This window comes from Macaca thibetana, chromosome 20 (assembly GCF_024542745.1).
Source record: "Macaca thibetana thibetana isolate TM-01 chromosome 20, ASM2454274v1, whole genome shotgun sequence".
In the NCBI taxonomy this organism is placed as follows: Eukaryota; Metazoa; Chordata; class Mammalia; order Primates; family Cercopithecidae; genus Macaca; species Macaca thibetana.
The window spans coordinates 34,629,846-34,645,243 of NC_065597.1; the positions used below are offsets into that span (position 1 = coordinate 34,629,846).

Here is a 15,398-nt window from a genome sequence, read left to right on the forward strand (position 1 = left end):
TGGAGGAATCCCATTACTTGACTTCAAATTATACTACAGAGTTGCAGGAACCCAAACTGCATGGTACTGGCATAAAAACAGACACATGGACCAATGGAACAGAACAGAGAATCCAGAAATAAATCCATACATCTACAGTGAACTCATTTTCAACAAAGGTGCCAAGAACATACACTGGGAGAAAGGACAGTGTCTTCAATAAATGGTGCTAGAAAAACCACATATCCATAAACAAAAGAATAAAACTAGACCCCTATCTCTCATCGTCTATAAAAATCAAATCAAAATGGATTAAAGACTTAAATCTAAGACCTCAAACTATGAAACTACTAAAATAAAACATTGGGGAAACTCTCCAGGACACTGATCTGGGCAAAGATTTCTTGAATACCCCAAAAGCACAGGCACCAAAGCAAAAATGGACAAATGGGATCATATTAAGCTAAAAAGTTTCTTACAGCAAAGGAAATGATCAACGAAGTAAAGAGACATCCCACAGAATGGGAGAAACTATTTGCAAACTATCCATTTGACAAAGGATTAATAACCACAATATATAAGAAGGTCATACAACTCAACAGGAAAACATCCAATAATCTGATTAAAAGGTGGGCAGAACAACTGAATAGACATTTATCAAAAGAACACATACAAATGGCAAACAGATATATGAAAAGGTACTCAACATTACTGATCATCAGAGAAATCCAAATCAAAACTACAATGAGCTATAATCTCACCCCAGTAAAAACAGTATTTATCCAAAAAAACAGGCAACAGTGAATGCTGGTGAGGATGTGGAGAAAAGGTAACCCTTGTACACTGGTGATAGGAATGTAAATTAGTACGGCCACTATGGAGAACAGTATGGAGGTTCCTCAAAAAACTAAAAACAGAGCTACCATATGATCCAGCAATTCTGCTGCTAGATATATAGCAAAAAGAAAGGAAATGAGTATATCAAAGAAATATCTGCAATCTCATGTTTATTGCAGCACTCACAATAGCCAAGATTTGCAATCAACCTAAGTGTCCACAGAGAGACAAATGAATAAAGAAAATGTGGTGCATACACATAATAGTGTACTGTTCAGCCACAAAAACAGAATGAGATCCTGTCATTTACAATAACATGGATGGAACTGTCGGACATGATGTTAAGTGAAATAAGTCAGGCACAAAAAGACAAACTTTGCACGTTCTCACTAATTTTTGTGGGAGCTAAAAATTAAAACAACTGAACTCATGAAAAGAGAAAATAGAAGGATGATTACCAGAGGCTGGGAAGGGTAGGCGGGGTGGGGGAGAAATGGGGTTGGTTAATGGGAATATAGCTAGACAGAATGAAGAACGCCTAGTATTTGACAGCATAACAGGGTGACTACAGTCAACAATAATTTATAGTACATTTAAAAATAACTAAAAGAAAATAAAAGTGTAAAACAAAGAAATTTTAAAAAACCAAAAGAGTATAATTGGAATGTTTGTAACACAAATAAATGATAAATGCTTGAGGGGACAGATATCCCATTTACTCTGACGTGGTAATTACTCATTGTATGACTGTATCAAAATATCTCATATGCTTCAAAAATATGTATTACTATATGTCCATTAAAAATAATCCTCCTGGAAGGTAAAACACACTGATTTTTCATACGTTAAAAATAAACAAACAAATAAATAAGGTAGTGCTATCCTAGTTAAGAAGCAGAGGTGCTCGTAAATGGCAGAATAGGTGGGGAGACATAGCCAGAGCTCTGCTGCAGCATTGCCATTTGAAGATCAATCAAACAAATGCTAGGAAAGGCAGCACTGCTAGATTTATGCTTCCATTCCCTAGAGAATCATTTTGCATGAACAAAATCCAAATTGCACTCTTTCAGAATTATTCTTTAACTGGCACTTCACAGGCTGTGCAGGAAGCTCCTCCCCACAATATTGGGGTAACAGTGGGGGTGGATTTACATGTCAGTTGTGCTTTAGCACAGTACTAACTATGGATGGGGGAGTGAGGGTACAGAAGTATACAGGTTGATCACTCTTAATCTGAAAATCCAAAATGCTCCAAAATCCAGTACTTTTTGAGTGCAGACACGAGGCTCAAAGGAAATGCTCGATGGAGGATTTCAGATTTTTTGATTAGGGATGCTTAACCGGGTATCTGCCAATACTCCGAAATCTGAAAAAATGTGAAATCTGAAATACTTTCAGTCCCAAGCATTTCAGATAAGAGAAATTCAAACTATAAGAGAAACTCAACCTATAGTAGTTTTTGTTCCAGCAGCCCTTGGAGAAGGAAAAGAGAAAAATCAGGAACAGTTCTCATGATGTAGGTAAGACATGACTTGGGTTTTGAAGAGCAAAGTTGGGAAAGGGAGAGGAGTAAAGAGGGAATTCCAAGTGAGGGGAATAGGTCCAGATGTAGGAATCATCAGGACCTGTTTGTAGGACAGTGAGATGATTTGTGTTGGAAAGAGCTGGTTAGACAGTGCCATATAATTAAGGGCTTTGATGCAGTAGGAAACTGGGTGCCAGTAAAGGTTTTTGAACAAGAAAATGCTGGAATTAGAAGCATACTATACAATTCTTGTCTAAAGGGTCTCTAGGATACTTTTCTGCTAGAATATATCCAACCTGCCAGTAGAGGTCCTTATAAGGACTCATACTTACCACTGCAAAAGGAAGACCAGTGAGCCTATGAAAGAAATGAGTCTGGAAATGGAAACAGACATTTTAATAAAGGACAACTCTCACTTACAGAGATTGTCTAAGCTCCACTGGGCACAGAAACCAACTTGACGTTTCAGATAATCAGGATCATTAGCCCAGGACTCCAATGTGACAAGCCGGTCACTAATACTGGATTCAGAAATAGTCAATTTATTTTCACCTGTTTGGAAAGACATAATCCTTGAATTAACAATGAAAGAGTAGAATGATTTGCTCAGCAAATTAGTATTGCTAAGGGGAAGAGGCAATTAAAGAACTGGAGACTAGATTAGACTTCAATTAAACTTTCTAGGGATAACATAGCCAAAGGGCTTTGACTATTTTCTTTTCCTTTTTTTTTAGTCACAGGGTCTCGCTCTGTTGCCTAGGCTGGAGTACAGTGGCACAACCACGGCTCACTGTAACCTTGAACTACTGGGCTCAAGTGATCCCCCAGCCTCAGCATCCCAAGTAGCTAGGAACATAGGTGCATGCCACCATGCCTGGCTGATTTTTTAAAATTTTTTGTAGAGATTGAGTCTTGCTATGTTGCCCACCCTGGTCTCGAACTCCTGGCCTGAAGCGATCCTCTGGCCCTGGCCTCCCAAAGTGCTGGGATTATGGGCATGAGCCACCACACTTCTTTCTAGAAAGTAGCAATCGCATTACTAAATTTTTGGCTATAAAAAGTGAGTAATCATGGTTACCAAGTTTCGATTCTTAGGTGAGAAAATCCTTGCCTTTGTCCCTGTTATACTTCATTGGCTTTAACGTGTCTATCCAGACGAAAACAGAATGTAATGCCCATCTGATGGGGTTCAAAGTGTAGGCTCATCCAGTAACTAAGAAAAATAAAATTTTTAACAACCAATACAGAAGATCATTAGTGCAAGAAGTCACTATACCTACTTGTCTGTGCAAACTTTTCCAGTGCGATAAGTGCAAAAAGCATGACTGTGGGGTGGGACTGTAACTTCTGAAAAACAACAAAAGAAAAAAAAAAAAAAAAAAAAAAAAATCATTCCCCTGCAGAGGTGGCAAGTTATCAGTTTCATTTCCTTGCCCAGTATGTGCTAGATGTTTTTTTGAGTGGTCAGAAAAGTTCCATTCATTCAAGTCCTCAATTATCCGTTTGGCTAATGTTAGTAATGACAGTAACAGTAATGAACCGGACAGGCTCTCTTAATCTTGTAATTTTTTCTTAAAGTCACTAGGTTAACTTATAGATTTGGAAATTTCAAAAGTATCCTGTTAAATACGCTATGTTATTTTACTTCGTAAAACTTATATTAGGGTTTTGTTAAATAAAACATTGATTCTCACATTCATTTATGCAAGCCAAACAGAAACCTTGAATTATAAACTAAAAATGATCTTTTACTTAGAACCCTAAAAAGAACCACTTATCACTACCAAGTTCCAAAATTAGAAATAATTAAATTAACAATTAATGGCTTAGTTTTTAAGCTGTTTCCTGAAAGGAATTGTACAAATGCTGATGGTAGACAGGAGAAAGCAACAAGTGAACTCTTTTAGTTACATTTAAGTTCATGTCACATGAGTTCCCCTTTAAGGAAAGGTCTATCTGTTGAACATGACACCTTCTCATAGCCATGCTTTCCCTACTGCTGCATTGGGAGCCACCAGAGGAGCTCCAGAATATCAGATGATTCCCACTGACTTCCCTGGTACCCACCTAAGTTCTGGAAAGCTCACATAACCACCATCCCTGCTGCTGGAAAGCCTATTCAGCATTCTATTTCTTCTCATATCCATCTAAATCCCTCTGCCTGGCTTTTCAGGCCCTGAACCCTTTCTAGCTGGCTACTCAGTCTGTGTCCTATCTCTGAACACTGTCTTCTCTCATCAGACACTTCTCTGTCTCTGGGCTTCTGCCTGTGATGTTCCCTTAGCTAAGAAATCCAATTTTTCCTCCTCTGGGCACAATAAAATCCTAATCTTATGGCATGACCCAGCTGAGGGTCCACCTTCATCAGGAAGTCTGACTTTCATGACACCCCAGCTCTCATTACCCATACCACCCACCTCCCTCACCTTCTCATTTAGTCTTTTTTTTGAGACGGAGTCTCGCTCTGTCGCCCAGGCTGGAGTGCAGTGAGATCTCAGCTAACTGCAATCTCTGCTTTCTTGGTTCAAGTGAATTCCTGCCTCAGCCTCCTGTACCTGGGACTACACGCACATGCCACCGTGCCCGGCTAATTTTTGTATTTTTAGCAGGGACCGGGTTTCACCATGTTGGTCAGGCTGGTCTTGAACTTCTGACCTCAGGCGACCTGCCCACCTCAGTCTCCCAAAATGCTGGGATTATAGGCGTGAGCCACTGTGCCCGGCCCTCATTTAGTCTTGACGAAGTACTTTATCCCATGATCACATCCTGTGATAAAATGGAGGCTAATTATCTTGTCTGAGTAGTTTTGTTTCCTCAACTAACCAATAAACTTCTTGAAATCAAGGACTGCCATGCTGTATCCCCAGAGTGCTCATTGAGAATAAGGTAAGTGTTTTAAGCACGTATCAGCGTGTATTGACAAATAAGGGTTTTCAGACCAGAGTTTTGAAAAAGGCCAATGCTCACTAGGCTTACAAAAATAACTTTTAAAAATATAGACCATTCAAGACCACAGGCCAGAACTAGGAGAGATCTGAGGGCATAGCCTCAGCAAACCACAGGCTTCACACACAATATATTAAATACTCCAGTGACAACAGTTTTAAGAACAGTAGCAGTGAGGGGGAGGGCAGGGAGGAGTAGAGATTTATATACACTGGGAATTTGACTTGATGGCCTCCTGGCTTGGAACACCATGTAATTTTGTTTCCACTGTGGAGGTCCCTATTACCATTTGGCAAACTCTAGGAACATGCAAAAGAGCCAATCATAGCAGCTATCTTATGACTAAATTTAAAACCAGACCAACTCAGCTGTTTTTGCTGGTTGGGATAAATTCCAATCCCACTCTCTTTTTTAAACATAGGAGGGAATAAATAAGCATTCGGGAAACACCTGCAAATAAAATTTACAATTGATTCCATTCTCTGTGCCAGAGGCTATGCCAGCAATTTGAGAAAATGCACAGTTCTAGACGATGCTCACTTCTAGATGACTGAGAATAAATAGTTTTGATGTCTCACTTACCAGACACTGTAGCAAATATTCCAGTATTCCTGGGCTCAGTAAACCTATACTTGCAGGACCTAGACAAATACAACAAACACTTGATATAAATTAAAATGCCATATTATTTTAAATCACTGGTAGCAATCAAATTGTTTTGGTAGAACTCTTTTACGCATGTTATCTTATTCAAGCATCCTGCTCTGAGGTAGAAAATAGTACCAGTCCCATCTCACAGTTAAGCAAGTGAGCCCACAGAGTGAAGCAACTAACTCCAGGGCACTTGGCGAGCACATGGGAGAGTCCAAACCAGCAGCCACATATTCTGATTTCTAATCCATTGTTTCTTCCACAATATGTGATGTTAGTAGCTGAGCTATGCCCCTATACTTTGCTGTTAACTTTCTTAAAATGGGTAATATTCATAAACAAATTAAATATCTGTTTCTCAGGAACTGCTCCAATCAGAAGCTCCTTTTCCTCTCCCTCTACCTTGTATGTCTTCATAATCTAGCTAAACTTTATAAAGTATGTATATATGCAAATTATATATTGTATACATACATACATATCTTTGTTATGCTGAATTTAGCTTTTCCCCTTTTTCTTTTCCCCGCTCCTTATTCTTAAAGCAAATAAACACAACTTTTTTCTTTTAAAATTTCCCGTGAAAATCCACAAAGCTAAATTAAATTGCATTCACCTCTGTAGCCTTTCAGTAATTTTCTTCCAGTTAGTCTATGTCTCTCAATATCATTGTTAAGAGATTTATTTCTGTTATAGCAGGTTTGATCAAAGACCTACAGTACAAATTTCCCTTTAATGTCAAACAACTGAAGATCTTCCACTGTGGAGTGTCCCAAAGTTACCTGCTAGTTTCTCAGCCAAGCAGCCTAGGACTGCAGATGTGTTCCTGTGTTTGGCAGGATGGCCTGAGTCCTGGCAAGCTACTTCTCCATTTAAATTGAGAATTTCAGTCAATTTCTGGAGTGCATCCTAAAACAAAAAAGTACAAGTGGGTTTGACCCATATACTACACAGGTTGTTTTCCCAGGCTCATTTTTTTTTTGAGACGAAAGCTATAACCAGCACTTTGGGAGGCCGAGGAGGGCGGATCACGAGATCAAGAGTTCGACACCAGCCTGGCCAACATGGTGAAACCCCATCTCTAATAAGAATACAAAAATTAGCCGGGAGTGGTGGCACGTGCCTGTAATCTCAACTACTCAGGAGGCTGAGGCAGAGCAGGAGAATCACTTGAACCCGGGAGGTGGAGGGTGCAGTGAGCTGAGAGCACGCCACTGCACTCCAGCCTGGATGACAGAGTAAGGCTCTGCCTCAGGGGGGTGGGGGGAGCTATAACCAGGTGTTTTTTTTTTTTTTTTTTTGAGACGTAGTCTTGCTCTGTGCCCCAGGCTGGAGTGCAGTGGCGCGATCTCGGCTCACTGCAAGCTCCGCCCCCCTGGGTTCACGCCATTCTCCTGCCTCAGCCTCCCGAGTAGCTGGGACTACAGGCGCCCGCCACCTCGCCCGGCTAATTTTCTTGTATTTTTAGTAGAGACGGGGTTTCACCGTGTTAGCCAGGATGGTCTCGATCTCCTGACCTTGTGATCCGCCCGTCTCGGCCTCCCAAAGTGCTGGGATTACAGGCTTGAGCCACCGCGCCCGGCCAACCAGGTGTTAAATAAACTCAGAAAGACCATATAAAAATTATGCAATGTACCCCAATGATATCATTGATGGGAAATTTCTGATCAACCTGAAAGTCTCCTTTCATGACTTACTAGATTCCACTTCATTCAGAATGCTTAAGTTGTATCAAATATATGCTACATATTCTTGAATCACTAAACAGATTAAACCCACTCAAATGCCATTATGGAAACATTAAAGGCTAGTGATGTTGAAGTAAAAAGTTACTTTAAAAAAAGTTTTACGGCCGGGCACGGTGGCTCACGCCTGTAATCCCAGCACTTTGGGAGGCCAAGGCAGGCGGATCACGAGGTCAGGAGATGGAGACCATCCTGGTTAACACAGTGAAACCCTGTCTCTACTGAAAACTTCAAAAAATTAGCCGGGCGCGGTGGTGGGCGCCTGTAGTCCCAGCTACTCGGGAGGCTGAGGCAGGAGAATGGCGTGAACCCAGGAGGCGGAGCTTGCAGTGAGCTGAGATCCAGCCACTGTACTTCAGCCTGGGAGACAGAGCGAGACTCCGTCTCAAAAAAAAAAAAAAAAAAGTTTTACTAAGCAAAACCAAATCCCAACAGTTTTCTTCTTTTTGCTCTCGCTCTGTTGCCCAGGCTGGTGTGCAATGAAGTGATGATCATGGCTCACTGTAGCCTTTACCTCCTGGGCTCAAGTGATCCTCCTACCTTAGCCTCTCTCGCAGCTGGGGACTACATGCACATGTCACAATGCCCAGATAATTTTAATTTTCTGTAGAGATGGGGATCTCATTATGTTGCCCAGGCTGGTCTTAAACTCCTGGTCTTAAGTGATCCTCCTGCTTCAGCCCCCAAAAAGTTTGGGATTATAGGCATGAACCACTGCACCCTGACCCAACAGAGTTGAAGGTAAATTGAAACAGGCACCTCTTATGAGCCTAGGCAAAGGTAAATTCATTGGCCAGTATGCTAAAGCCTTTCCCCTTCTGTCCACAATGTTTTTCTGTACTGGGCTTAAACAGATGAATGAAAATGCCAGAATCGAGGCTACGCACAGTGGCTCATGCCTGCAATCCCAGCACTTTGGGAGGCCAAGGTGGGAGGATGCTTGAGCCCAGGAGTTTGAGACCAGCCTGGGCAACATAGCAAGACTCCATCTTAAAAATGAAAGATGCCAGAATCCAATTAAAAAAAAAAAAAAGACTCTAAAACACATGGACTAAGACAACGAAAGTTTGATGCTTTTGTTCTATGTAAGGGATAACCAGGGTTACACTAATCATTAATACATTTGAGTAAGATTCAAAAGTGCTTGCAGTTTTAACTTTTTTTTTTTTTGAGATGGAGTCTCACTCTGTCGCCCAGGCTGGAGTGCAGTGGTACAATCTTGGCTCACTGCAACCTCCACCTTCCGAGTTCAAGTGATTCTCCTGCCTCAGCCTCCCAAGTAGCTGAGATTACAGGTGCACGCCATCGTGCTGGCTAATTTTTGTATTTTTAGTAGAGATGAGGTTTCACCATGTTGGCCAGGCTGGTTTCGAACTCCTGACCTCAAGTGATCTGTCTGCCTTGGCCTCCCAAAGTGCTGGGATTACAGGCATGAGCCACCATGCCCGGCTTTTTTTCTTCTTTTTTTTAAATAGAGACAAGGTCTCACTTTTTGTTCAGGCTGGCATCAAACTCCTGAGCTTAACTGATCCTCCTGTCTTGGTCTCCCAAAGTGCAGGGATCACAGGCACGAACCACTATATCCAGCCCAGTTTTTCCTCCTAATAAAAAACATTATTAAAACTTTTGAGGAAATCACTTAAGAGAAAGATAAGAAAATCAGCTCAGCAACTCAACATTCTCTTCTAGCTTCTGAATAAAGATTGCCACCTCAGATACAAATACTTCTTTTTTTAACCAGGCTAGAGCGCAGTGACGTAATCTTGTCTCACTGCAATCTCGACCTCCTGAGTGCAAGTGATCCTCCCACCTCAGCCTCCTGAGCAGCTGGGACTATAGACATGCACCATGACACCCTGTTAACTTGTGGATTTTTTTGTAGAAACAGGGTTTCACCAGGTTGCCAGGCTGGACTTGAACTCCTGGACTCAAACAATCTGCCTGCCTTGGACTCCCAAAGTGCTGAGATTACAAGTGTGAGCCACTGCACCCAGCCTAACTGCTGCTTCTGTTTTTTTTTTTTTTTGAGACAGAGTTTTGCTTTGTCGCCCAGGCTGGAGTGCAGTGGCACGATCTCAGCTCCCTGCAACCCCTGCCTCCTGGGTTCAAACAATTCTCATGTCTCAGCCTCCTGAGTACTGGGATTACAGGTGCCTGCCATCACTCCTGGCTGATTTCTAGTAGAGACAGGGTATTTTAGTAGAGATGGGGCTTCACCATGCTGGCCAGGCTGGACTCGAACTCCTGACCTCAGGTGATCCACCCACCTTAGCCTCCCCAAGTGCTAGGATTACAGGCGTGAGCCACCGCGCCTGGCCTTAAATGCTTCTATTTTTAACATTGAAAAAAATTTTAACCTAGGCTGGGCACAGTGGCTTACATGTATAATCCCAACACTTTAAGAAGCCAAGGTGGGAGGATCTGTTGAGCCCAGGAATTCAAAATCAGCCTGGGTAACACAGTGAGACCCTTTCTCTACAAAAATTAAAAAAAATTTAGCCGGGTATGGTGGTGCACGCCTGTAGTCCCAGCAACATGGGAGGCTGAGGCAAGAGGATCACTTGAACCTGAGAGGCTGAGGATACAGTGAGCCATGACTGCACCACTGCACTCCAGCCTAGGTGGGGCCAGGGGAGGAAGGGAGGAAAGGAGGAAAGGGAAGGAAGAGAGGGAGGGAGGGAGGGAGGAAGGGAAAGAAGAAAAAAAAGAAATTAAATAAAGTCTTGATAGAGAATGTGGCAGGGCACGGTGGCTCACGTCTACAATCCCAGCACTTTGGGAGGCTGAGGTGGGCTGACTGCTTGAGCACAGGAGTTCAAGACTGGCCAGGGCAACATGATGAAACCCCATCTCCACAAAACATACAAAATTAGCCAGACATGGGGTCATGCACCTGTGGTCCCAGCTACATGGGAGGCTGAGGTGGGAGGATCACCTGAGCCCAGGGAGGTTGCAGCTGCAGTAAGCTGTGATCACTCTACTGCACTCCAGCCTGGGTAACAAAGTGAGACCCTGTTTCAAAATAAACAACAAAAAAAAGACAGAGGGCTGGGCGCAGTGGCTCATGCCTGTAGTCCCAGCACTTTGGGAGGAGGCCGAGGCAGGAGGATCACTTGAGGTCAGGAGTTCAAGACCAGCCTGGCCAGCATGGTGAAATCCCATCTCTACTAAAAATCCAAAAATCAGCCGGGTGTGGTGGTGGGCGCCTGTAATCCCAGCTACTTGGGAGGCTGAGGCAGGAGGATCGCTTGGACCCGGGTGGTGGAGGTTGCAGTGAGCCAAGATCACATCACTGTACTCCAGCCTGGGCAACAGAGCGAGACTCTTATCTCAAAGAGAAAAAAAAAAAAAAGAGGACATAATTCTTCATAATACAAAATAAATTTACATAATAAAATCAATACTGAATAAAACAGACCCCAAATGTATAAAGATGAAACACATTACATCAAATGTTCTTTGTGGTCATTTATCCTGGGCTTAAGCAAAAATGATAGTTTCCTAAAAGATAAGTATTAACTTACTTTAGTGGGCAATGGACATTCATCTAATAACAATGTTATAACAGCTGGTCCCAGTGGATCTTCCAGTGGAATAACTCTAATTAAAGACTGGACAACATCCAACCATCCTTCATCTAAGAGCAAATCAAGAAGATTATATGATGGAGTCACTATTTTTAAAATGTGAAAATATGTCACACAAGATCAATTCACATTAAAAGAAAGACTTTTGGTCTATAGATTTTTAGCAGCTAATACTTGGCATGGACATAATCATCAATTGCTAGTCATCGTGGTGGAGTAAAAACATCTTAAGTTACAGGAGTCTGGTGATTTGTGGGTACCTGTATTTGTAAAAAGGTTAAGCTACGGTCTTGTGTTCTCACATTAAAATAGTTTTAAGCATCTTATTTACTACATAGGAGTTAACTGAGAAAATGAAGCATACTCAGCAGTTGGCTTTGTTTTCAGAATGATACTTAGGAAACTAAGGAAGAAAAAATATCCTTGGCCAGGGGCTGTGGCTCACATGTGTAATGCAGCACTTCGGGAGGCTGAGGCAGGAGGATGCCTTGAGCCCAGGAGTATAAGACCAGCCTGGGCAACATGGTGAAATTCTGTCTCTACAAAAAAAGAACAATTGCTGGGTAGTGTGGCATGTGCCTGTGGTGCTAGCTACTTGAGAGGCTGAGGTGGGGTGATCACCTGGGCCAGGGTAGGTTGAGGCTGCAGTTGAGCTGTGATTGTGCCACTGCACTGGGCAACAGAGTAAGACTCTGTCTCAAAAAAAAAAAAAAAAAAAAAAAATATATATATATATATAAGTATATATATATATATATAAGTAATCTCTCCATTCCAGAACAGTATGGTCAAAGATCCATCAATACCAAAAAAAAAAAAAAAAAAAAAAAAAAAAAAAAAGGTGAGAGCCCAGGATGCTCTCTGAATTCTTATTTAGATGGAAATGTAAAATTCTAGGGTTTGGTTTTTTTTTTCTTTTTGGCATACTGGAAGATTTTTAAATTTTCTCTTTTAAAAATATAGGCCGGGCAATGCCATTATGCACATTGCCTATTATACCTATTCAGGGAAATTTCCATACAGTAAGGGCTTTTTTCATTGTTATATATGCTGTCTTTTTGGAGTCTTTTATCTCAAAACAAAACAAAAAACAAAAGGTGGCTACTTTTCTTCATTATTATATATTCATTACAAAGTAATAAAAACAAAACTAAAAATACCTGTTTCTGCCATTTCATGTAATGTTATCATTGAATAGGGAGGTTCCTGATCACTGAAAAAAAAAAAAAAAAAATTCAAGGCATTAAACCTGAGGAAATAAATGACAATTCCAAATAAAAATTCAAACTGGAGGTGTGGAGGTAAAAAGGGACAGAAAAAATGAACACAAATGTAAGTAAAGAGATAGAAGAGACAACCTGAGCTATGACCTGTAAGGATGAATGTATACCATATGTGCTAATTTCCAGTCATTGTCCACAATGACCCACAGACAAAATGGGCAGGTGGGTACAGACAAGGACTACTATGTGTCCTGGGGTAAAAGCACAGGACTAAACTGGAGACCACAGCCTACTCTCAGCTTTACACTCAGAGGCACAGTGCCAACTGAGACAAGCCAGGAAGGTCAACATCATCTTCATACTTACCTCAGAGAAATGCCAGGAAGAGAGATGATAATCCCGGTTGAGGACTTATGGAAGCAAGGGCCTATATACACATCTTCATTTTGAAGTTTTCCTCTGGATATACTACATGCTTATACTTCATAAAATGGTATTACAAGAAAACAAAACCAAACTTAAGGAGCTATTTAACATTCTAGACATTGATCCAAAGTGGCATTCTACACCTTAATTCAGTGGTGTGATCCCAGAAATCTTTAAAAAGTCCTTCAGGGGAACTTCAATAATGAAATGTTTTCCATTAAACAATTCTAACTGCTTAAGAACTCACCACTTATTTGTTTACATATTGTGGGTCTCTGTTTTACTGTGGAAAAAAAAAAAAAAAAAAAGCCTAAAAAACTATCATCTTAAGTCATTTAATCCTGAGAATAACCTCGTGATATGGGAATTACTATGGTAATTTCAGGTACTCACTAGGTGCTGCCTGTTTAAACAATATAATTGACTGATGCAAACATTTCTGAAGAATGATCTGGCAACAATAAAATTAAGTATGCATATATCCAACACTTCTAGATAAATTTTTACACAGGTCCAAAAACTGATGCATATTTGTGCTGTTCACTCCAGTGCTATTTGTAGGAACAAAAATTTGGCAGTAACCTAAATGACCACCACCAGATGAAAATGTAACAAAATATAATACTTTCAGGCATACAAGGGAATACTCTGTAATAGTCAGAAGCAGTTGTAGATTTATATACAGCAAGATAGATTTCAATGTTGAAAGAAGTTAAAAACAAAGAGGTTTGTATAACTACATTACTGTCTTTTAAAACATTGCAAGGGGCCAAGCGTGGGGGCCCACATCTGCAATCCCAGCACTTTGGGAGGCTGAAGTTGGATGATCGCTTGAGTCCGGGTATCTGAGACCAGCCTGGGCAACACGGCAAGACCTGGCTCTACAAAAACTTTTAAAAAAATTAGCCAGGTGCAATAGCACATACCTGTAGTCCAAGCTACTTAGGAGGCTGAGGTGGGATGATTGTTTGAGTCTGGGAGGCTGAGGCTGCAGTGAGTCATGATCATGCCACTGTACCCTAGCCTGGGTGACAGAGTAAGACCCTGTCTCTTTAAAAACAAAACAAAACAAAACAAAACAACTCTCTCTCTCCAAGTTTATTCTGCACTCATTTTTCCAGTGAGCTTAAATTAACATTGCTTGTGGTTTACTTCCTGATTTGGGAAGGAAAACTTCTATTACAATTTGGTAAAAGAGATTTAAAAAAATTTTTAAATTAATTTTTGAGGCAGGGTCTTGCTCTATTGCCCAGGCTGGAGTGCAGTGGTGTGATCATAGCTCACTGCAGCTGGAAACTCCTGGACTCTAGCGGTACTCTGGTCTTAGAGTCCTGAGTAGCTGGGACCACAGGCACGCGCCACTGTACCTGGATAATTTTAAAATTTTTTTGTAGAGATGGGGGTCTCCCAATGTTGCCCAGGCTGGTCTTGAACTCCTGGCCTCCAGCTATCTTTCTACCTCAGCCTCTCAAAGTGTTGGGATTAGAGGTAGGAGGCATTGTGTCTGGCCAAAAAATTACTCTTCTAGAAGACTAACAAATGCTCCAGTATTTTATGGAAAAGTTTAACACAGCTCTAAAAATTCATTTGTATTCACAGATACACTCTGTTTTATGCTTAATTTTTGAGGAACTAAACGAAACTAGGTTTCTATAAACGTGATTATCAAATGTTTATATACTTAAATTTACTAGCAGGGCCTGAAGCAAAAAGAACACCTAAGTAACTTTTTAAAAAATACTACCAACTACTGAGCAACTGTTAAGTACAAAGCTCCACACTAAATGCCTTATGTACATTATCTCATGATAATCTTTGTGGGAACAGTATTATGTCCCCATTTACAGATGAGGAATCTGAGGCTTCAAGAAGTAACTTACCCAATGTCATGCAGTTGAGCCAGGCCCATCATGGTTCTAAGCTTTGTGCTCTTAACTACTGAACTATACAACTTTAAATGTTTTTTTCCACTTGAATGATGCCCTTTAATTTCACTGTTATTCAATCTGGGATTTTGTATTTAGAGGTAGACAAAGCAGAGGAAAAGACAAAACAGGTACAGGTGTGCCTTGAAGTTTCAACTGACAAGCTTCCTAAATGGATTAAAGATAGTCAAATAAGGGATAAATAAAGGATCAAATAAACGATAATGAAAACTCTCCTTGACCTTGGTCCTTATGTTGCCAAGAGAAGTTGCCTGTAGCCATGTTCTCGGTAAAACAGCTTATCTTGAATCTGAGGTCAGTAGAATAGACAGGCATGTACCATTAACAGTGAGCCTACATGAAACCATTTCCTGTTGTAGCTAGCAACATAAACTCACTCCATATTTATTCTATTCTCTAATAAAGATCATAGCTTTAATTAGTGTTTTCTGCTACAGAAACATTTAGACATTTCCAGACAGAGTAGATGACAGCAAGCAAAAACATCAAATCTCATTCACTCTGCCATCAGAGGAGAATTAAAATATTCTCCTTTG

At 40.9% G+C, this 15,398-nt stretch overlaps 3 protein-coding genes across 7 annotated transcripts in view; all 3 read right to left on the reverse strand.

Moving 5' to 3' along the window:
- COQ9 (coenzyme Q9) overlaps positions 1-15,398 on the reverse strand; it is a 292,337-nt gene that overhangs the window by 226,772 nt on the left and 50,167 nt on the right. The gene's annotated exons all lie outside the window — the stretch shown is intronic.
- CX3CL1 (C-X3-C motif chemokine ligand 1) overlaps positions 1-15,398 on the reverse strand; it is a 338,913-nt gene that overhangs the window by 156,761 nt on the left and 166,754 nt on the right. The window lies entirely within an intron of this gene.
- RSPRY1 (ring finger and SPRY domain containing 1) overlaps positions 1-15,398 on the reverse strand; it is a 50,132-nt gene that overhangs the window by 18,501 nt on the left and 16,233 nt on the right. For all 5 annotated transcript variants that reach the window (XM_050772925.1, XM_050772921.1, XM_050772924.1 and 2 more), the window contains 6 exons: positions 12,428-12,480; positions 11,205-11,317; positions 6,718-6,844; positions 5,870-5,928; positions 3,622-3,688; positions 2,762-2,893 (listed from right to left, as the gene is read on the reverse strand). In XM_050772925.1, the coding sequence (XP_050628882.1) occupies positions 2,762-2,893; positions 3,622-3,688; positions 5,870-5,928; positions 6,718-6,844; positions 11,205-11,317; positions 12,428-12,480 (551 nt within the window). The remainder of the gene's footprint in view (positions 1-2,761; positions 2,894-3,621; positions 3,689-5,869; positions 5,929-6,717; positions 6,845-11,204; positions 11,318-12,427; positions 12,481-15,398) is intronic.